The 24,646-nt window shown below is 32.1% G+C and overlaps 1 protein-coding gene across 2 annotated transcripts in view; it reads right to left on the bottom strand.

Moving 5' to 3' along the window:
• The window catches only part of LOC101489005 (serine carboxypeptidase-like 11), a 22,526-nt gene extending 16,723 nt beyond the window's left edge, over positions 1 to 5,803 (bottom strand). For both annotated transcript variants that reach the window (XM_012717480.3, XM_073369733.1), the window contains exons 1-2: positions 5,588 to 5,803; positions 5,334 to 5,482 (exon numbers count right to left, since the gene is read on the bottom strand). In XM_012717480.3, the coding sequence (XP_012572934.1) occupies positions 5,334 to 5,482; positions 5,588 to 5,772 (334 nt within the window). In that variant the 5' untranslated portion in view covers positions 5,773 to 5,803. The remainder of the gene's footprint in view (positions 1 to 5,333; positions 5,483 to 5,587) is intronic.
• Between the last annotated feature and the right edge of the window lie 18,843 nt (positions 5,804 to 24,646).

Raw genomic sequence — 24,646 nt, 5'->3', positions numbered from 1 at the left:
CAATGCTTTGGTCAGTTATGTATTACTTGATGGTTTGAGAACTTCATTTTGAGTTCATTGTTAATTGGCAAGCATTATATGAACTTTTAAGCATATGAAAACCCTTTTAAGGTGCATGCTTAGTTGAAAGGTTACTCTGTGCATTTAAAACTTAAATGTTATGTGTTAACTGTTAATTTCGGTTGGTGACCCTTTTCAACTATTGTGGAAATTTGGGCTTTGCCCTTAGATGAGAGCCAAGACAATCCTACTGGTTCGTACCCTACGGATGGGAATGTAGATGAGATTGCTTGACTGGAGCTATGTTAGGAGGATCTCACGGGGCGCGTGGAGATCACTCAGGGTGTATAGCTATAGTTTTTTTTTTTAAGAATGATTATATTAGGATGACATAGAGGGAACAAATGTTTTTTTGGATTACGTTATTTTGAACTGGAAAACTGTACCTTTACTAATATTGTCAGTATGACATCTTAGTTGAATGGGTTCCATGTATCATCTGTTGTTGTGTAAACACTTTGGATTCATATATTTTGAGAAACTTTTCCGTTGCTTGTAAATTATAATGACTCAATTATTTATCCAAGGGTATTACCTTATTTAATTCTCTGATTTATTTTAATTTCTTTTGAAAAAAAAAATACACCCTCGCTTTGAAAATCGGGGTGTTACAATCATCTTGTGTCTTGAAGACAAAGCTTTAAGGGAAGTTGCAAGAGAACCAGCAACAACAGCCTTATGGATTAAACTTGAATATCTCTACATGACAAAATCAGTTTCAAATAGGCTCTTCTTGAAACAACAATTGTTTTCATTTAAAATGGATGAAGAAAAACCCGTTACAGTACAAATTGTTGATTTTAATAAGATTCTTGATGATTTAGAAAATTTATAAGTCAAGTTAGATGATGAAGACAAAGCTCTGATCTTGTTGAATGCCCTACCCAGTTCATACGAACACTTCAAGAATGCTACCATGTTTGGAAGAGAACAAACAATTTCTCTTGATGAAGTGCATGCATCAATTCAGACAAAACAAAGCTATAAAAGACATGAGATCAAGAATGATAATCATGTTGAAAGTATGAATGTGACCAGAGGAAGAACTGACAAGAAATGATCAAATGAGAATAAACATAGGTCAAATTCAAGAACTAAATCTGAAGGGAAGTATAAATGTTTCTATTGTCACAAGAAGGGACATTTCAATAAAGATTTCCCTGAAAGAAATGAATCAAGAAACTCTCAAGATTCTAGAAATGTTGCACTTGTTGATGCTAGTTATGAATCTGTAGATGCCTTGATGATTTCAAATTATGAAGGTGAAAAGAACTGGGTATTAGACTCAGGATGTACTTTCCACATGTGTCCAAGAAAATCTTATTTTGAATCAATAGATCTTCGTGATGGTGGAGTCGTTTTGCTTGGCAATAACAAATCATGTAAGGTACAAGGCAAGGAAACAATCATATTTAGAAATTTCAATGGCAAGGAGATACTGTTGAAGGATGTAAGGGACTTAGGTATTCAAATACATATAACAGCTGTAGGCACCCATCAATAAAATAACATGGCTAAAAGGATGAACAAAACAATCTTGGAAAGGGTCAGATGTATGATCTTGATTGTAGGGCTTCTTAAAACATTATAGGGAGAAGTTGTAGTTACAATAATGTACCTGATCAATAGATGCCCTTTATCAACTATTGGATTTAAGACACCAATTGAGATGTGGAATGGCAAATGAGTTGACTACCCAAATATGAAAATATTTGGCTCCTTAGCATTTGTTCACACAAAACAAGATAAATTGGATCCTAGAGCAATCAGATGTGTTTTCATTGAATATCCTAAAGGAATAAAAGGTTACAAGTTGTGGAGAATTGACCAAGGTGTGCCTAAGTGCATCATATCAAGAGATGTAGTGTTTTATGAAACAAGAATGCCTATGATTGACAAAGAACATTCTTCGTTTTTGTTCTGCAGAAATGGAGAACATTCTCCATTTCAGTTATGCAGAAACGAAGAACATCAACAAGACATCACTTCAAACATCAATACTGAGAGTGTTCAAATTAAGCTGGAGTCACCTGAAGATCAAGAGACTAATCAAAGAGACATGCATGATACACCACTTGATGATAATGTTGCGCCAAAATCAGATTTGGTCAATTACAACTTGGTAAGGGATAGAGAAAGAAGAGTTGTCAAGCTTCTAGTAAGATATGGTCAAGTAGATTTAATTTGTTATGCTCTAAGTGTTGTTGAAGATCTTCAAAGAGATGAACCAAACACCTACAAAGAAGCCATTAACAGTGAAGACAAAGAAGCTTGGATGACAACTATGAATGAAGAGATGCAGTCATTATAAAAGAATCAAACCTAGACTTTGTTTGACATTCCTAAGAGTCAAAGGGTAATTGGATAAAAATGGGTGTTCAAGGGAAAGGAAGGCATTCAAGTACAAGAGAAGATAAGGTTCAAAGCAAGATTAGTTGCAAAGGGATTTTTCAGCTTGAAGGAATATATTTAAATGAAGTATTTGCACCTGTTGTAAAATATTGTTCAATCAGAATTCTGTTTTCAATTGTAACTCAACAAGACTTGGAATTAGAGCAGTTGGATGTCAAAACAACATTTCTACATGGTGATCTTGAAGAAACCGTTTATATGCAGCAAACTGAAGGATTTTCTAAAGGCGACAACAAGGTTTGTTTTCTAAAAAAGTCATTGTATGGCCTAAAGCAAGTCCTAGTCAATGGTACAGGAAGTTTGATGATTTCATGGTAAGAACTGGTTTCCAAAGATGTAGCTTTGACAACTGTGTTTACATTCTGAAAGAAGATGGTCAAGAACAATTTGTCACTTGCCTATTACTCTATGTGGGTGATATTCTCCTTGTAAGCTCAAATAAGGACTAGATTAAAAGGCTTAAATCTGACCTTAGCAATGAATTTGAGATAAAGGAACTTGGAGAAGCCAAGAGGATCTTAGGAATGGACATTAACAAAAACATAATGAAAGGGAAATTATTTCTTTCACAAGCTGTCTACTTGAAGAAAGTTGTCGCTAAATATAGAATGCATGAGGCAAGACATATTACTACTCCTTTGGGACAAAATTTCAAATTGTCCAAGCAAGACTCACCTAAGACTGATGAGGAAATGCGAAGAATGAGTACCATTCCTTATGCTAGTTGAGTTGGTAACATAATATATGGAATAATATGCAGCAGGCCAGATTTGGCTTATGCAGTGAATGTTTTCAGTAGATTTATGACTGATCCAAGAGTACTGCATTTGTCGGCACTCAAGAGGATTATGAGGTACTTAAATGGCTCCCTGACAGCAGCACTAAAGTTCAAAAAGACTCATCATGACAAGGAATCAATCAAAGGATATGTGGACTCAAATTATGTTGGAAAAATGGACACTAGAAAATCAATTTCTTGTTATGTTTTCACTCTATGGGAATGCTATAAGTTAGAGAGAAATTACACAGTCAGTGGTAGCTCTTTCTACAACTCAAGCCGAATTCATTTCTCTTACTGAATGTGTTAAAGAAGAAATATGGATCAAAGAACTATTTGGTGAACTAGGAATAAATCATAATTGTGTTTCAATTTATTGTGATAATCAAAGTGATATACACTTATCTAAGCATCAAGTGTACCATAATAAGTCTAAACACAATGATGTTAAGTTTCCCTTCATAAGGGATGTGATTGATTCAAAGCAGGTTTCAGTGGAGAAGATTGCAACTGAGGACAATCATGTTGATGCCTTCACCAAATCACTTTCATAAACTAAGTTCAAGCATTGCTTGGACATAGTTGGTTTTGACAAAGAGTAGAACTAAAGGCAATGGAAGCAAGGACAATGATTGAATTATTCTGATATTGAGTTAAGGTGGAGAATTGTGAATATATGCCTCAAATCAAATAACTAGTGTTAGTTATGGTTAAGTGTTAGTTATAACTGAATTTGACCAATTCAGTTATGAGAAATGTAGTTATAGTTAATTGAGTTAGTTTGCTTTTGAATCATATAAATAAGTTGTAAACTGCCATAGTTAGTGGTTGTTGTAATTGTTGAATATTGATTGAGAGAGAGGCATATGAAATTAGATTCATAGAAATTCAGAGAAGAGAGATTAAGAAAGAGTAAAAAAGAGAGATTGTGAAGAAAAGACTAATATTGCTGAGTCTCAACACTGATAGATACTAAGAAGAGAACAATCTTGATGTGGCTTAATCTTGAAAATTCAAATCTCAATAGTGAATTTTCTTGCTTGTTTGCTTGTGACGTAGGTCTCATTAATTGAAGTTGGACACATAAATCTTGGTGTTATTCTTCCCTTATCTTTCTTTATTTTGATTTTACTTTGATTGAGAAACTGATTTCTTTAAACTGCAAAAAAGAGAACGTTGAACTTTCGATGTTTTCTGCGTTTTCAGCAACCTTCTCCATTTTCTGTGTTTTTTCAGTTCTGCTCAAGAACGTTCTTCGTTTTCTGCTGAAACGGATAACATTCTCCGTTTTAATTTCTTTTTTTGTAATTAGTAGTTTCTGTTTTGTTGGTTAATTCTTGTTGCAAATTCCAATATTGTTTTTACAAGGTGGGTGGCGGGACCTCGATTCTCTGCTGATTTTTTCGTATCCAAGGGAAATATTTTTTCTAATAAAATTTCAGTTTTTACCGCTCCTAACTAGAAAAGTCGAATGCAGCCGCGAAGACATCATCTCTCATGGCGCTATACTATGATAGGCCCTTCGGAATTATGGGGTGCCCGAGTCCTACATCGAGTAGTGCAGGATGCTCAGTGAAGTGTTTAAGTGACATGGTTGTGCCTCATGATAGCTAGTTGTTAAGGAAGGGTTTTCCCGAGTATTGCATAATGCATACTTATCAGAAAAAACTGTTAACTGTGAAATTCAGTGTAAAGAGCCATGCATATTTTATTTTGTGCAGTCCATGTTTGCTACATTTTATGCGATTAATGAATGTTTGTTATAGGAATTATATTTATGCAAACATTGTAAGCGGGTGCAACAATCCTGCCTATCTTAGCCGGTCCAAGCCCGGATAAAAGGAGAAGGTTGTGTTAGGTGGTTTTGGACATGTAAAGATGAGACCAGCAGATTCTATAGTTAGGTGAATAGAACATATGGAGGGTAGTCAATCTGTTTTGGTTTCTCAAATTATTACCAGCGTCTTAAAGAATTACAATCAAAATCCAAGATATAATTTGTGATATACGTATTCAACTATGCAATTATAAACTGTCAAAACAAGATTCACAAAAAATTAATAAGTTCTCATTTGAAAGTTACCTATTTGAAAGAAAAGGCTAGAAAAAGAAGAGCAACCAGGACCACCACTTAACCATAGTATAAGAGGATCATTCTGAGGATTGTTCTCTGACTTGATAAAATAGTAGAATACTTGCATGTCATCATCTGTTTCTCCCAACCCCACATATCTATTAAAACTGAATTATGTTAGTATACTAAAAAAAGATGAAACTAAAGCAATTAAAATTGAATATCCTAAAAAAAGAAAAATTGAAATGGTTAAGATTGCTGACCCTGTTTCAAGTTCAAAAGGAAGAAGACCTTGAAAGCCAGCAAGCACTTCAACCTTTGACTTTGAGCAAGATGCTTGAGTGTGAGATAACATCTGCAAGCCAAAAAGCATAATAGCAAGTAGAATCTTACAACAATAGTGAAGTAGTGAATTATTATGAGAAGGAGAAATTGTCTTTGTGTTCATCTTTGCAAGCAACAACAATAGTGAACTTCACTGTTATACTGAAAGATATAAATAAATCAAGAGAAAAATGACAAGTAGAAAGCACCTTTTAATTTATTAAAATATACTAGACTCGTGATGCACAGTTAACATAAAGAATTCAAGACTCGTGACCTGAACTTTGGAAAGTACCGTACTACTTCATCTTCAAAATTAAAGAATTCAAGAATTCAAAAATGTGATTCACAAATAAATTAAAAAACTTCACGATTCAACATTTTCCACAATAAGTAATATTTAAATTTGTACATCTAACTTATGTGCCATGTTGTGTGTGTATATATATATATATATAACTTTCAGGTAAAATTAATAAAGACCATAGTCTACCATGAATCAATTGTAAAAAATATTTAAAACTTCAACAACATATATGTTGTATCACACAGATAGACATTAACGGTGTCTTCATTTTTATGATTAATATAGTGACTTAAATAATACTGGATCGATAAAAATCCGAAAAAATAAATATGTATCTCATTTTGAATCGACATTAATCGGATAACTTTCTTATTCATAAAGACGAAGAGAATCACAAATTATTATTTCTAAAAAATATTGTCAACCGTCGTTAAAATTTTCGATCAAATTTAAATTTTAATCTACGCTAAACTACTTATAAAACTATTCCAACAAAAAAACTCATCATAATATTTATGTATAGCATCATTTGCATAGTTTATTTTTTCTTAAGGAACAATATATGTAATGTCCATTGGAGTCCTCGAAAAAAATTGTACATTTCAATTTCAATTTAATCTCTAAAAAAATATAAACAATTTTCAATTCTCAAGAAAAACTATGGAACAACTTCGTTAATACTCAAATAATCTCCAAAAAAAAAATGGACCACTTATTAAGAAATTACAAGTTTTAATCTTCAAGAAAAAGTTGGAGCAACATAGTCTCAAATAATCTTCATAAAATAGATAATCAAATCTCCTAATAATAATTAAAAGTATCTATCATTTTCTCTAATAGCAATTTTGCGAACAAAAAATGTCCTGCAATTTAAGAATAAAAGAAACAAATTTAATGGTAATAATTTAGGACTCTGTCTGAGCCTAATTGAACTATATTTAACTTTGCTTTCTTTGATTAGTGGCATTTAGATTATGCTAATGTATGTGGTATAGTAGTCAAATAAATATTTATAATTGTTTTTCAACCTCATAGGTAAGAATGAAAAAATTACCTAAGTAGTTTGTAGCAAATGTCATTTCAAAGCACTAAACATGTTATAGAAGCCAACTGGACCAATCATTCATTGCATGCTAAATCAAGTGAAGCACACAAGATATTTTGGTACAATAAGCCATTCATCGTCTGTTACAAGATATAAAAACATCATCTAACCAAGATGATCATCATATTAAAATAATACAAACGCAAAGACAACATCAATATGCTTCTATAAAATAAAGAAGTCATGGAAGAAAAAGACAAGGAAGTATGAAGTATGAGCATGAAGATAAAAAAACAACTTTTGAAAACTCAACTCTCCATACAAAATAGCCTTAAAAGTAGTCGTTAACTCTATGCCAAAGTACAAAGAACTATTTCTTTAAGTGACAACATCTATCAATGTATCCATCTGACGGCTATAATGTCAAGTCTTATTTAGGCTCACTTAAAACTAACAATTGAAGTTGACAAAATAGTAATATTTTGTCCTTAGAAATACATTCAAATTAGAAACCACAATACAAGATAATATTTGTATATCCTCTCTTTGAGAGAGTAAGTTATCTTGTATAAACATGTGGATGAGTGTGAGTGATGTAGATAACATTTTTCGCTCCTGCTTAATAGAAGTTGTGTTTCAAACCTATCAATGGAGAGACAATGGAAATGTATAGCCATACTAGTGTGGATTAATATTGATATCTGATTCATTAATATTTATGTGTTAAATTTGGGGTGGAGAAAAAGATAATTGAATATTGCTAAGATGACACACATTACTTACGTTATATTACATTTAGATAAATGGATAATTATATGACAATATATTTTGATCGCTGAAAGGTTGAAATAATATCACTGATTTTCTCATGATTTGAGTAACAATGGTGTATTTTTGTATGCTAATTATTGCTTATAATATTTTATATTAAATAAATGAGGGTTGATAATTATTTGAATTAAATATAATAAATGAGACTTAACAATTAATTGAATGAAATACGATTTAATTTAATTAATACTAGATGTTAATATGTGCGTTGCGCGGTAGAATTTAATGTATTATTGAATATAAAATAATAATAATATGTAAATTAAAAGTAGTGTTTTTGTTTTAGAGTAGAATATACTAAAACATTTATGTGTTAAGAGGTAAATATATTTTTGAATAACTATATATAGTCTAATTTTGTTTTATTTCAAAGGAAAATGTAAAATCTTGTTGATTAATACAATCCATGAAACATATATTAAAATATGATACTATTGATAATATTTTGTAACTTTAGTGATACAGTCCTTATCTTTAACATTTTTTTCTACTTAGAATTGGTTTATTCAAGCTTTTTGTTTTCTTTGAAGTGTTCATTTGAATGGCATATTTGTTAAAGTTCAACATTTCTTTATCATAAAAGTTGTATATTTAACTATAATATGTTATTCATTTTATATGATTTATATTAGTTTGAAAACATTATATTTTTTAAATTTATGTACATTTTGACATTTTCAATTTTACAAATTAATCATAAAAATTATTTTATGTAAAAAATTGGTTAACATCAGATTAATCATGTGTATAGTTAAATTGGATAGTCCATTTCAATGCAAATATGAATAAAAAATCATAAAAATTCACAAAGAGGTATATAGCCTTCATCAGTAGTTAGATCTAAGTGTATACTAAAGACTTCTTAGGATAAAGATTATACTGCCTAAGTTTTATTCAAAAAATAGTTAATGTCGTCTTACTCAAAGTGATTGACAGTACACTATAACGTTTTATACACCAACCCGAAAGTGAATTGCTCAGCTTGGCAGTAAAAAATGAACAATTTCACATGTCCCACAAAGTTTTCTTTATATACTCTCAGAGTTCATAATAACTTAATAGAGAATAATTCCTGTGTGGACACAAGAATCTGGACACATACATAAAAGGATAAAATTAGAAAAATAATAATTAAATAATATATAGTTTTGAAATAATTAAAAGAAATATAATTTTTTATGTGTGTGACCAAATTCTTATGTCTACACAAGAATTACTTCTTAGTAGAACGATTTATCATCATGACTAAATTAAGTATGTAAATATGGAGAAATTTTAGTAAAGAAAACTTTGCCAATAAACTCTAAGTTGTAAAAATAAAATGTAAACTTTTGAAGAACTAATATTGTGTATAAGTGTATGTTTGAACTGATGGTGAATTGAAAAAATTCATCGTAATTTTGTTTAACCTTTAAAGAGTAGTTTTTGTTAAAATCTATGTAGATTTGAATTTTATTAATTCAAACATGTATTAAATGATAATGTGTGTCCTACTGTGTACTATATCATTCACCCATGAGTAGTAGTTTGTTAAATATAATGTTTATAATAGTATTCAAAATATTGCAACAATTATTCACGTATGCAAATATTGCTCATAGATATACGGAAGAAACACTACAAAACAAGATAGAAATTTCTTGAGGCTGAAAAATCTTAAATAATAATATTTACACAAAACTCTCAAGACTAATGAAAATTTAATACAAAACAATAGTTGGTGTGAAATTTGTATTTAAACTTCAAGTTAATACTATAACTAAAAACCAATTATATATCTACTCTTTTGGATATGGAGCAATTTTAATTACATTAACTATTGTTTCATATAAATTATTAGAATATGAATTGAAATTTTCAAATAATTATTTACCATGGTTAAGAAATATCAAAAGTGGGTTACCAAAAATTATAGACAAGGAGAGTTTATTGATGTTTAAGACATAAGAAATTTCTAGTAGTGAAATGATTAGAAGTTATTTATTTCCAAAAAATTATCTTTAGTATTCTTCATCTTTATTTTATTTTACTTATGAAATGTGTTTTTTAATTATAAAAAAAAAATGCTACAGAAGACACATTCAATAGCTTAGGAAAATAATCATATCCTATATATGGTCTTCAATAATAATGACAATAGAGAAACGATATTATTGAAACATTTGTGGACTAAGAATATGCCACACGTTGAAATGGATATGACTTTGCTGTATTTTTTAATGTCTTTATCTATTAGTAAGTAACTTGAACAAAATTCAAGAGTGTGGTTGAAAATCAACAGATGAATCTTTATGTGTGAGAAACAATGCATTGAATGTAGTGAGTGAATTATACTTTTTTGTATGTGTTATTGAAATGAAAAGTTTGATAAGTGATCAAAGCCTTTAAGTGTAATGATTAGAGTTAAAATTTCTAAATGTATGAAATAATTATATTTGAATGAGCAAGTGAAAGGGTTTGTTTTACTTTACATATTGGGGAAACAAAATATAATGGAAGCAAAACATGAAAGAAGTAGTGTGATTTGGAAGGTACCACATCATAATTTTTGTGAGTCCAACCTAATTATTTGAGCCATTTCTGACTTACGTTTGTCCTTGTTAATTAGAAATAATTGTAAGTAAATATTCTTCCATTTGATAGTGGTTGTATCTATAAATTATATCTTGTAAGATACATTGGTTGAACAAACGTATCAAGGAACCTTTGTTCCACATAGACATAAAGATATCTTGACGGAGATCATTGGAAAACCTGAGCACCCAGACCGTGTTTGTTTTGTTGGTCGAGGTGTAAGGATTCGACAATACTATGAATCAAGTTCTCATTATGCCTCCACCCCACCAGTTTTTAGTAGCCACCAAATAGAGGAACCTACTAATGTGATTAAAAATAAAGCGTTGTAGGAGGTATCACAATAAAACCCAAATTTGTTCATAAAGGGAAGTTGTTATGTTGAACTGCCTATACCAAAGGATGAGGACAATTCCATAATAGTGTAAATTGTATGTTGATAATAATGATTTTTTAGTGGCATATGCTGATGTGTACAAGTTGGGGCCCACCTTAGACAATCAGTTGTTAGATAATGATATGGTTAGGGTGGTGGTTTCCAAGGCTTTAGATGCAAATGTTCAAGTACTTATGCCCACTGAGGAGGTGACAATAGTTGGTCATGCTTCAAATACTTTCGTTCCATAGTCAAAAAGACTTTTGCAGCTCGTTTCTAATAAAGTATTCATTACATATGTTTTTTTCAATTTACACTTGAAATATTTTAAATGACTAATAATTTATCTTTAATTATTTATAAGGTTGACATATTTATGAAAATTGGCGTTCCATTCAAAAAAGTCTGAATCTCAACTAGATTTTATTCAACAATTGTTGTTAAAGTCGATGAGTATATCATTGTCTATGGAGCTATAATTGGAACTTGAGACAAGTGAAGTGTTTGTTCTCTGACAAAGTGATATAGTGAAGTTATGTATGGGTAATCAAGAGTTGTACATCACTATTATACAAACTAGTGTATAGATGTAACCGTTCAGTGCATGTATATAAATATCATTTTAAGATAATTCAATTTTTTTGCTATTATTATAATATGATACTTTAACAAAAAAAAAAAAAAGTGTACTTCAAAAAGAGCTACAATTTACTAATTGCATTGATACATATAATTGGACTTTCCACTTACATCTATTGTGACTTGAATTTAAATTTGAAGTTACGTAATTAGTAGGTTATATATAAATTCTATTATAAATTTTCAATAAGATTGGTTGTTCTCGCTAATCTTATATGTAGATATACACCTCTCTTTATCTAATATTTTCAATCATAAGTATAGGATTATATTTTAGTAACATATTAACTTGGTAATGAAAAATTAATTTGTTAAGATAATTTAAGAAGTCAATTGGTGAAAATAGTTGTTGTGGGTATTGTATAATATTTTTTGTCCTTTATAAAAAAAATCATTCATAAAGATATTAAAACCGATTAATAATATTGGAGAGACTTATGGAATTGTCTCATGCTCTATGTGCCCATCAAATTGATTGATTCTCCTCCTAGTTGATTATAGGAATAGACTGTACTATTAAATAAATAACTTCAATTTTTAAAAGTTGCAATACATTGCACCGAATTTAAATTGTCGAAAACATATGTAACAATAAAATAATGACTTATAATTGATTGATTATTTGGTATTGGTATCTTTAATACTTCATTCAATGATACTTGAATCATACACTAACATATATATATGAAAATGAAATCTCGAAATTTTTTTTTTTTGTTTAAAAGGGAAAAATATTATGATAAAAACACTGTGTTACAAAAGTTTAATTATAAAAATTAACAATTTTTTAGAGATGAAAAAATTATTATCAATCAAAGTAGAACTCATCACTATTTTACAACAGTTTTAGGTTGGATTTAAAATCTATCTACAATCTCAAAATCTTAAAATTTAACTAACACATCATGAACATAAATATCAACCATGATTTAAGTCATCATACACTATTTTTTTTTAAAGTATATAAGTTATTTGAGAAAAAAAAATATAAGATATGTAGAAATTATTAGAATTGTAACTTTTTTTATTGTATTTTTTAAAATGCTTCAAACCAACGCTCCTCGTAAATAATAACTATGAAGAAATTATTTATTACATTGACAAATTGTTATTTGTGCATTATGTCCATGTCCATGGTAAATATATATGTGTCGACTAAATAATAATAATAATAATAATAATAATAATAATAATAATAATTATTATTATTATTATAATAATAATAATGATAATAATAATAATAATAATAATAATAATAATAATAATAATAATAATAATAATAATAATAAGGTATAAAAGTTGTATATTGATTACTTGAACATTTTATCAATTATATTATTAATTTTTATAAAAAAATACTTTTGTTTCAATATTTATTTATTTTTGTTTAAACCTTCTAGGATTTTCATTTTGTAATTGATTATTGGTTTTTAAAGTGTGATGATTATGTTTTTATATATTTTGTGGTCATTTAAGATTTTACGCCATAATTATTTAAATGTAATTAAAATATTGTGATCTATTTATTTGTAATGAATTATCAAGGGTAACTTAATATGAAATTAAATTTTGTATCAGAGTTGTGTTTTTTATTGTTAGTTTAATTATAGAGTTACGAAATTAAGTTGTGATGATTATGTTTTAATTATTTACTTTGTGGTTATTTAAGATGATTGTTACATTTTATTTGTTAAAATGTAATTAAAATATTGTGATGTATTTTGTAACAGTCCGTTTTTTTTTTTTTTTAAAAACAATACAAAAATCGAATTTCAAATATTAGAAATTAAGAAAGGAATACTTTTGGATAAAATATTTAAGTCGTAATATAACGACAAAAGTTAATAAATATTTACAGGCAGCGGAAATAGTTTTTGAAACAAAAATCCAAAGTATTTAAACAGCAAAATACAACGGGGCTGTGAGGCCTATCAGACATAGCTCATACCCTAAGGTATTCTCGGTAGACACCTGTACAGAAGTACTGCCCCAGAAGTGGTACATGGACCCATCAAAATATAAGTCAAGCTGACAATATGAGGTATAGGCACAGTCTTCCAAATTGAAATAAATACATCCACAAAAGAAAGACATATAGCCCCTATACAACCATCTAATTTGATCATGCTACAAAAATCAATGCAACCCGGGTGATCTCCATGCGCCCCACAAGATCCTTCTGACATAACTTCGGTCAGGTATGTCTAACTACGTGTCCATCTCTAGGGTACTACCTGGTAGGACGATCCTAGTTCTCATCTGAGGGCAAAGCCTAGATTTCTTCAATAATTGTAAAAGGTCACCAACCGAAATTAACAAATATCACATAACATTTAAATTTCAAATGCACAAAATAACTTTTCAACTTAGCATACTCTTTGAAAGGGTTTTCATATGCCAAACATGCATAATCAAAGTTGAAAAATAAAGTTTTTAACTAAACTACACTGTCGTATTCGAATACAACATCTTTGTATTCGAATACAGTGCTATTTTGTAAGACAGTAACAAAATAAGGACAACTGTATTCGACTACATCCTCCTTGTATTCGAATACAATGTTGTTTCATAAGTCAGTAGCAAAATCAGGACATTTGTATTCGACTACAACCTCCTTGTATTCGAATACAACTGCAGAAAAATGCAGAATTCAGTTTCGAAATGGTTTCGCAATCAATCAACACTAACAAACAAATCCAAAACAACCACACTTACCAATTACGGCACAATCACAACAACAACTGAGTATACATATGCAATTATCACATTATATCAAACATGACTCACGTGCCAAGCACCATAATGCAATGCGTATATGCCAAAATGCATGAATTTTGGAATTTGAACCAAAACCCTCCTCGAAGGGGCATAAATCATAATTGTACCGCCTATCACAGACCAATACTAATTAACGAGGTTTCACCTATCACGGGTCAGCACGATTTACTAAAAAACGGAAATCGTAAATATACCGCCTATCACAGACCAGTACTATTTACCGAGGTGCCACCTATCACGGGTCAACATGATTTACTAAAAAAAACAACGTAAATCGTAAATGTACCGCCTATCACAGACCAGTACTATTTACCGAGGTGCCACCTATCACGGGTCAACATGATTTACTAAAAAAAACAACGTAAATCGTAAATGTACCGCCTATCACAGACCAATACTATTTACCGAGGTGCCACCTATCACGAGTCAGCATAATTTACTAAAAATGTGCAGTCTATCACAAACCTACACGATGCAAAAATCCCCGCAATGATAAGATGGACCAACAGATCACATGACATCATCTCGTGGCCCATCACGGTCACCACTATCACCATTACCCTACCGCAGTCACCATGTACTATGAAATGCATGTGCATACTCCGACTCTTTTCACCACAATCATTAAGTAAATGCAGCTATTAAAAGATTCCCCATTTTTAATACTCATTTAACACTGATGATTTTTCAAATACAACACATAGCATACTCAAACATATTTATTCACACCAATTTAAATTTCCACAACCACACATAAATCACATCTCCAAATTCCATCCACACCTAAAATAACTCATTACGTAACTCATGCACATCAAATTTAATTACCGCCAATTCACACCAACAACAATCAATTCAATTCCACAACACACTTATAATACCTCAATTAAATTTCAAACAATTCAAACATAACTCACCCAATTTCAAAACTCCACATTTTTACACATAACCCACCAAATTTCATCAATTCATTTTCCCCAAAATCCACAAATAAATCACATCTAAAAAATTCATAATAATAATTATGAACATATAAATCACATCAAATATGGATCACCACAAACCACACCTCAAACTTTGAATTCCACTAAATCACATATAATCGCATTAAATTCATTTTCTACAAATTCACACACATCAAATTTCTTTTCCACAAAATCACAAATAATGTCCTAAATGCAAACTAAAAGTTTGGCAGGAGCCATTACCTTAACAAGTTTTAACAAGCAATTACGGTACCGCGATTAATTCCGGTAAAATTTTCGATTGTGTTGTCGCTTCCTAAGTTGGCTCGAAATGAAGCTCAGAAGTCAAAGAAAAGTGAAGATTTGTATTTGAGTTTTTTGGTAACAGAGAGAAAAGGAAGAAGAAGATAGAGTAGGCGTGAAACAAGGAAGAATGCTTTCTTTTTCTTTTTTTTTTAAATGTTTATATATATATATATATATATTATAAATAAAACAAATATCTAAATAAATATCTAGATATTTTATAAAAACCACTTTTTCAGAAAAATATCTTCTCTCGCCGCAATTCAATTGGCAGATGAATTTTTCTGAAAACGCTGCATCTCAGAAAATTTTTCTTTCGAAAAAAAATTCACCGTAGTTAATCTAAATTATTTATCGACAAATAATTTTAATCGGGTCTCCAAAAAGATATTTGTGGCACTAAACTCACAAAATATCAATAACTTGGCTAAAAAGCCTCAGAATTCAACACCAAAATACATAAATTAGAATTTAAAACTAAGGGTCTTACATTCTACCCCCCCTAAAATTAGTTTCGTCCTCGAAACTACGTGTCGATAAACAACTCAAGGTGTTGTTCCCTCATCTTGCTCTCCAATTCCCAACTCGCCTCCCAAATAGTTGGGTTCCAAATCACCTTGACCAACGAAACATCCTTGTTCCTCAATCGCTTAATCTTCATGTCATCAACTCTTACAGGTAATACTTCGAATGACAAGTTATCCTTCATTTGAATTATGTCTGGTTCGATCACATGAGATAGATCTGCAAGGTATTTTCACAATTGCGACACATGAAAAACGTCGTGAATATTGGACAGCATCGGAGGCAATGCAATCCAATAAGCAACAGGTCCAATTCGTGCAGAAATCTGATATGGTCCGATGAATTTCGGAGTCAATTTCTTCGATTTCAAGGCTCTACCAACTCCAGTCATAGGCGTGACTCTTAGAAACACATGGTCACCCTGTTCGAATTCTAGAAGTCTGTGACGCTTGTCCGCATAACTCTTTTGACGATCTTGTGAAATCTTCATTTTCTCTTTTATCTTATTGACCTTATCTGTAGTTTGTTGTACCATATCCGGTCCTACAATCATACTTTCACTGTCCTTATACCAACACAAAGGCATTTGACACTTGCGCCCATATAAAGCCTTATATGGTGCCATTCCAATACTTGCATGAAAACTATTGTTGTAGGTAAACTCAACCAACAGAAGTACATCATCCCAACTACCTCTATCATCTAATACACATGCTCTCAATAGATCTTTCAAGGACTGATTTTTCCTCTCAGTCTGTCCGTCCGTTTGTGGATGGTAAGCTGAACTCAATCTTAGTTTTGTTCCCAACGCTTCATGCAATGCTCCCCCAAAGTGAGATGTGAACTTTGGGTCACGGTCTAATACGATACTCGACGGTACTCCGTGTAATCTCACAATCTCAGCAATGTAGATCTCGGTTAGCTTATCTACCTTATATAAGGTTGATAGCGTTTCAACAAGTGTACCGAATCGTTGCAAGTAATAATAAAACGGTAGTACCGAGTGTCGAACTCAAGGATTGCATTTTACTATTGAGTTATATTTAGTTACTAAAATTGAACAAAAAGTTCCTAAGTTGATTGAAATAATATTTAAAATTGACAGCAGTAGTAAAATTGATCCTTTATAAATTAAGAAAAATATCAGGGATGAGTTTCACTTAGAATCCAACCTTAGTGTCTAATTTGATCCTAGTTATTGAATTCCTTTATTGAATTATTACCGAATTCTCTTTATTATTCTTGCCCTAATGTCTTAGTGACAGAACCTTTAATTCCAAAGTAACCCCTAATTCCTTAGTAGATTTAAGATTAGAATTAAGCATTATCGTATAGAAATTCTCTTGAAAATTATTGCTTTGCAACTAATTTAATTGGTTTCATGACCTGCACCTATGTCTAGACTACAAATTCATGAATTTCTCTTCTCAAGCATTCGTAAAGTCCACTTCCGTTTCAAAATACAAATTGTAGAACATTTTAATGTTGATCAAGCAATAAAAAGAATTAAGCACAGAGATGAGAAAAATAATTCAATAAACTCATTCATATAATTAGAAATCAAATCATAAAAATAAGGGTATCATCTTGTTACACTTATCCCTAACAAGTAGGGTTTAGTTACTCATGACAGAGATAAAAGAGATAGAGATTAGAGAAGAATTACAAGAAGGATTCATGAATGATTCTTGATAAAACTGCTCCAATGATGTTAGAAACGGTCGTCTTTGAGTTTCTATGCTAGGGCACAAGTCTCCCAACTTCCCAAGAGTCAAAAAGATCCCTAAAACAGTGAAAACTTGCGTTTTTATGGTTGTTGATGCGCGTCGCGCACCCCAGGCGAAGGAAACGCGCTCCAGGCGCGCCCGGAAAATGTTGGATGGCTGGAAATGCGCCCCAAACGCAGAAAATGCGCTTCAGGCGCGCCTGGACAGTGCTGAATGGCTGGAAATGCGCCTCAGGCGTGTCTCGCGTGCTTCAAGCGCACAACATCTAATGTCTGACGTATATTGCATTATTCACTTCTTTAGAGTCTGAATTTGGTTCCGGTGTCTTCATGAACGTTGTAGCTATGGATCTTAGCTTTCATATGCACTTAGTTTGACTCCAATTGGACATCTAAAACTCGAGATATGGCTGACATACTCTACATAGGTCATGTTGATTTCTCACCAAAATTAAGCAATGCACTAAAACAAAATAACAACACAAAACTCCGAAAAATCCCTACTTAATCAAGGAAATAATAACATAAATATTTCATTAAATCAAAGAGCTAAAATCAACAAAATATATCAAATAACTCCTTAAATTAACTAATGATTAAAGATAAATAAGACTAAAAACAATGAAAAATATGCATATGATGAAGAGTCATCACAACCCCAAACTTAATCTATTGCTTGTCCCCAAGCAACAATTTATTTTAGATTTTGTGCAGTTAAAAGCAAATTTAAAATCAATTTATCAAATTAAATCAATCTCAATTTTCAAAGTTCCAGCTACTACAAAACATTCATCATGCTATATGGTTGCTTACTAAAAAACGACACAATTTGTACACTTTAGCATTCATTCATCAAGTTCAACTCTCTCTTCACACAATCTCACCAAAATTTCTCTCAAGTGTTTAAAAAGGGTTACGAATTTATCACTCAAATCCGAGAACATGCATCACGCTACCATAGACTTGAAAAAATTCTAGTTAGCAATCACAATGCAGCAAACACATACACTTTTGGAGGACTTTCGGGTTGTAATGGGGCTTAGGTAAGGGTAACACATTTTGGGATAGTAGGCTTTACTACTTGGAGTTCGGCATACATTTCCAAATTATTCTACCATTTTTTATTTTTCTTCACCTTTTCACTTTGGAAATTCTCAAGCATTGACAAAAGAACCGAGAAAATATTATTTACCAAAGTACACAAATTAAAATTTTTTTTTCTTTTTCTTTTTATTTTATTTTATTTTATTTTTGTGAGAATCACGACCCCAAACTTAAAAGGTTTCTATCCCATGAGCAACCCCAAACTTAGAATTTTATTAAGACAAATTTTTTTTTTCTACCTAACTCGAAGTAAGGTGATTTAATTAAAGTCAGGTATTTGGCTTGTAATGTGGCTAGTAACCGAAATAAAAGGGTCAGGCTCAAAGGGGATAGCAAATGGTAAAATTTTCATAGGGTAGTTAGAAAGGCTCAAACGACCAATAAAATTGCCTCAATGTATGCATAAATTACTAGTAATGCAAGTTAGAATTAGTGCAAGTTCTGAAGGGATAACACATGTCTAGATAATCACACAACAAAGAATTTAAGTGTTTAGGCTCAAAAGCTCACAGCTAGGATAATAAGAAAGAGTATGAACTATCTAAATGATGCTAAACATGTCACTAAAAAAAATTTATGAAAAATTGATGGCAAGTTAGACTTCTACAACCACAGAGTAACCAACAATGTATGCATTAGTGAAACTTATCGAATTAAGCAATGATATGAACAAAAAAATAGAGTTTAAATTTCAAAATCCCAAACATAAAACTTAAGACCAAATGCAAGTTGTTAATAATTCTTCATCATGGTGCACGTTTACAGAATTAAAAAGAAACAAATTCAAATAACAAAAATAAGATTGCAAAAAATAAAAGTTACCTATACATGTGGGTTGCCTCCCACGAAGCACTTCTTTAAAGTCATTAGCTTGACGCCTCAACTATTGTCAAGGTGGCATATATGACAGAAAGAACACATCATCCTTCTTCTTCTTTTTGTTTGGTAGAAATTCCATGAACCTAAGAAATAAAAGATGTTGTTTCCATGTCCTTCTCAATTGGACATTGATGAACAAGGCATAGATTGAATCTCCAACTTTATCAATCTCTTCTTTTTTCTTTTCCTCGTTCGTCTTTTCCTCTTACTTATCTTCTTCTACCACAAGAATGAAATTATCTCCAATCTTCAACTTCTCCTTCATCTTCTCAAACTTAACCACTTGCTCAAATAACCTCTCACATTGATTTTCAAATCTTTCAATTGCAACCATGTTATTCTTCATGAATTCAACCAAAACGTCCATAACGTGAAAGTCTTTGTCATCTGATTCTTTTGATAGAATTTTTGGAGGTAGAATTTGTTCCCAATTGATCTTTTTAATGTAACGTTCGTCGTTTTCTGTGACTTTTTTGACAAAAAAATCTTCATATTCTACTAGTTTGGCAAGGTCATCAGCACAATTTCCATTCTTATGTGCTTCTCCGCAAAAGTCACACCTAAGAGGCTGCATCAAATTGTAGCATCAGCTGTGTATCCTTGACTTTTCCAATGCCCAGTTTTTTGTATATGGAAAGGGGCATAAGACTTACACTAGCCCCAAGATCACACAGCGCCTTCCCAAAAGTTCTATTTCCAATGGTGCACGGGATTGAGAAGCTTCCAGGGATCCTTAAGTTCAGCGGCAATTTTCTCTATAGTATAGCACTACATTCTTTGGTAAGCATCACTGTTTCACCGCCGATTTTTCTTTTCTTCGACAAAATCTCCTTCATGAACTTGGCGTATGTTGGCATCTGTTCCAATGCCTCTGCAAAAGGATGTTAATTTGTAATTTTTTTAAAACATCAACGAACTTACCGAATTGTTTTTCTGTTTCTTCCTTTTTTTAATCTTTGAGGAAATGGAAGTCGAATTTCTGGTTTTGGCAGTGATTCCCTTTTTTGCTGAATTTCTGTTTCTCCAACCAGGGTTGTACGTACTAAAGTAGGGATTATTCTGCTTCCTATTATTACTCACAAAATTCACCTCTTCTAGTTCTTCTATCTCATTGTCATCCAGTGCTTCACAAGCTCCATTTTTATGTGCTCTCCCACAAAAGTTACAACTAGTATGCTTTAGTAAATTGACATGGGCCACTTGGGGTTGAATATTTAGCGCTACCATCCCCTTCTTTATCTCAGCGGTGATAACATATTTTATCTGTTTTGAGAACAACATCCCTTGAACCAACCCAACCTCATAAACATTCAATTCCAGTATACCACTTTTTGATTTGCTTTCGCAGTTTTTTTTTTCTGGATCAAAGAAAAGTTCAGCTGAGGATTGGCCTCGCATACAAAGTTAGACAAATTATGAGTAACGAACAGTTAAAGAAAGATAAATAACTAAGTAAAAATTAAAGAGTTTTAAACCATTTTTTTTAAATTAGAAATAAAATAAAAGAAGAAATTTTATTGCAGAGCAAAAAATTTCAATTCAGTAAATAAATTAAATTCAATAGTGATATGGCAATCCCCGACAACGACGCCAAAAACTTGATAGCATTTCAGCAAGTGTACCGAATCGTTGCAAGTAATAATAAAACGGTAGTACCGAGTGTCGAACTCAAGGATTGAGTTTTACTATTGAATTATATTTAGTTACTAAAATTGAACAAAAAGTTCCTAAGTTGATTGAAATAATATTTAAAATTGACAGCAATAGTAAAATTGATCCTTTATAAATTGAGAAAAATGTCAGGGATGAGTTTCACTTCGAATCCAACCTTGGTGTCTAATTTGATCCTAGTTATTGAAATCCTTTATTGAATTATTACCGAATTCTCTTTATTATTCTTGCCCTAATGTCTTAGTGACAGAACCTTTAATTCCAAAGTAACCCCTAATTCCTTAGTAGATTTAAGATTAGAATTAAGCATTACCGTATAGAAATTCTCTTGTAAATTATTGCTTTGCAACTAATTTAATTGGTTTCATGACCTGCACCTATGTCTAGACTACAAATACGTCGCGCGCCCCAGGCGCCTCTGGACAGTGTTGGATAGCTGGAAATGCGCCCCAGGCGCAGAAAACGCGCTTCAGGCACGCCTGGACAGTGCTGAATGGCTGGAAACGCGCCTCAGGTGCGTCTCGCGTGCTTCAAGCGCACATCATCAGTTGTCCGACGTATATTGCATTTTTCTCCTCTTTAGATTCTGAATATGGTTCCGGTGTCTTCATGAAAAAGTTAGCTATGGATCTTAGATTTCAGTTACACTTAGTGTGACTCCAATTGGACATCTACAACTCCAGATATGGCTGAAATACTCTACATAGGTCATGTTGATTTCTCACCAAAATTCAACACTGCACTAAAACAAAATAACAACACAAAACTCCGAAAAATCCCTACTTAATCAAGGAAATAATAACATAAATATTTCATTAAATCAAAGAGCTAAAATCAACAAAATATATCAAATAACTCCTTAAATTAACTAATGATTAAAGATAAATAAGACTAAAAACAATGAAAAATATGCATATGATGAAGAGTCATCAACGGTCTTTACTGGTAAAAAGTGTGCGGATTTAGTTAATCGATCCACTATCACCCAAATAGAATCATTCTTTCTCCTTGTTTTCGGAAATCCAGTTATAAAATCCATGGAAATGTAGTCCCACTTCCATTCAGGTATATCTAAAGGTTGCAACATTCCAGCAGGTCGTTGATGTTCCACCTTCGCTTTCTGACAAGTTAGACAAGTTGATACATACTCCGCTACATGTCTCTTCATTCCTGGCCACCAATAATTCTGTCTTAAATCCTGATACATCTTTGTTGCTCCAGGATGAATACTCAATTTACTCTTATGAGCCTCTTCTAAAATTGTTTTTCTCATCTATGCAATTTCTGGTACACAAATCCTACCATTACATCTCAAAATATTATTTGGTCCAATCTTAAACTCATTTGTCTTCCCTTGCACTATTAGGTCCCTCTTCTCTTGAATTAAGGTGTCATCTTGAGAATTCACAATGTCTTCAAGTAGTCCACTCGAAATCTTAATCATTCTGAATTTCAAAATTCCTAGTGCAAACTCTACGTGCAAGTGTAGGTCTTTAAAAGCTTCCCACAACTCTTGTTGTCTAGCCATCACTATTGAAGATACTGGCACACTTCTTCTACTCAATGCATCAGCCACTACATTGGCCTTCCCAGGGTGGTACTACAGTGTGAAATCAAAATCCCTGAGAGTCTCCATCCATCGTCTCTGACGCATGTTCAATTCTTTCTAATCAAACAAATATTTCAAACTTTTATGGTCACTGAAAAATGTGAACATGCATCCATATAAATAGTGCCTTCAGATCTTCAATGCAAAAACTACAGCAGCAAGCTCCAAGTCATGAGTATGATAGTTTCTTTCATGAATCTTCAATTTCCTTAAGGCGTAAGCTACAACTTTCCTGTGTTGCATCAGAACACATCCCAAACCTTGGTGAGACGCATCACTGTAAACTTCATATGGTTCTTCTGATTGCGGTAATACCAATATTGGTGAGGTTGTCAACTTTCTCTTTAGTAACTGAAAATTTTCCTCACACTTCTCCGTCCATGCAAATGATTGATCCTTTCTAGTAAGTTGTGTCAATGAAGCTACAAGTTCATTGTGTAACACCCCGATATTCAAAGCGAAGGTGTATTTTTTTTTTCCAAAAGAGATTAAAATAAAACAGAGAAAAACAAATAAGGAAATACCTTTGGATAAATAATTGAGTCATTATAATTTACAAGCAGCGGAAGAGTTTCTCAAAATACGAATCCAAGTAATTTACACTTCAAAAGGTGGTACATAGACCCCATCATAAATAACATGTCAAACAGACAATATTAGTATAGGTACAGTTTTCCGAATCAAAATACTGCAACCCAAAAAGAAGGACGTCTAGTCCCTATACATCAACCTAATCTGATCATCCTACCAAAAAACTATACACCCTGAGTGATCTCCACGCGCCCCGTGAGATCCTCCTACATAGCTCCAGTCAAAGTTCTCAATCCATCAAGTAATACATCAATGACCAAAACATTGATAAATCAATTGAGCAATCTGTTATCTAACTCAAAATAAGAATTCCTACTGAGCCAATCGATTGCCAAATCGATTTTGTCAGTTCTGCTGAGTTCCTGTGTGGCCAAATCGATTGCCAAATCGATTTTGTCAGTTTTGCTGAGTTCCTGACTTAAGGCCAATCGATTGCCAAATCGATTTCTTAAATGGGTTTTGAAAAATATATTGCAAAATCGATTGACAAATCGATTTTGTCAAAATAGTGAAGTCCCTGCAACTCATCAAATCGATTGGGAAATCAATTTCCCTGCTTATTCTTCCAAAAATACTTAAACTAATTCAATCACACTCATACATAACTCCAAAACTTAACACTTAGCAATTCCCACACAATCACCACGACGAATTGGGTTTCGAAATAGTTTTACAACCCATCACACTTATGCACGATAATCAATACATAACACTTTGCAATTCCAACACAATTACCACGACAAATCAAATTCAGAACACTCAATCATAAACTTGCATCAAACACGACTCGTGTGCCAAACACCCTAATGCAATGCGTATATGCCAAAATGCATGGACTCGGAATTCCAAACCAAAACCCTCCTCGAAGGGCCGTAAATCATAATTGTACCGCCTATCGTAGGCCAAAGTACCAATTACCGAGGTGCCACCTATCACGGGTCTGCACGATTTACTAAAAAGCGTAAACCATAAACGTACTGCCTATCACGGGCCCGTATCGTTTACCGAGGTGCCACCTATCACGGGTCTGCACGATTTACTAAAAAGCGTAAACCATAAACGTACTGCCTAT

Source organism: Cicer arietinum, chromosome 6 (genome assembly GCF_000331145.2).
Source record: "Cicer arietinum cultivar CDC Frontier isolate Library 1 chromosome 6, Cicar.CDCFrontier_v2.0, whole genome shotgun sequence".
Lineage (NCBI taxonomy): Eukaryota > Viridiplantae > Streptophyta > Magnoliopsida > Fabales > Fabaceae > Cicer > Cicer arietinum.
The sequence above is the reverse complement of the archived record's forward strand: the minus strand, read 5'-3'. Positions and strand labels throughout refer to the sequence as shown.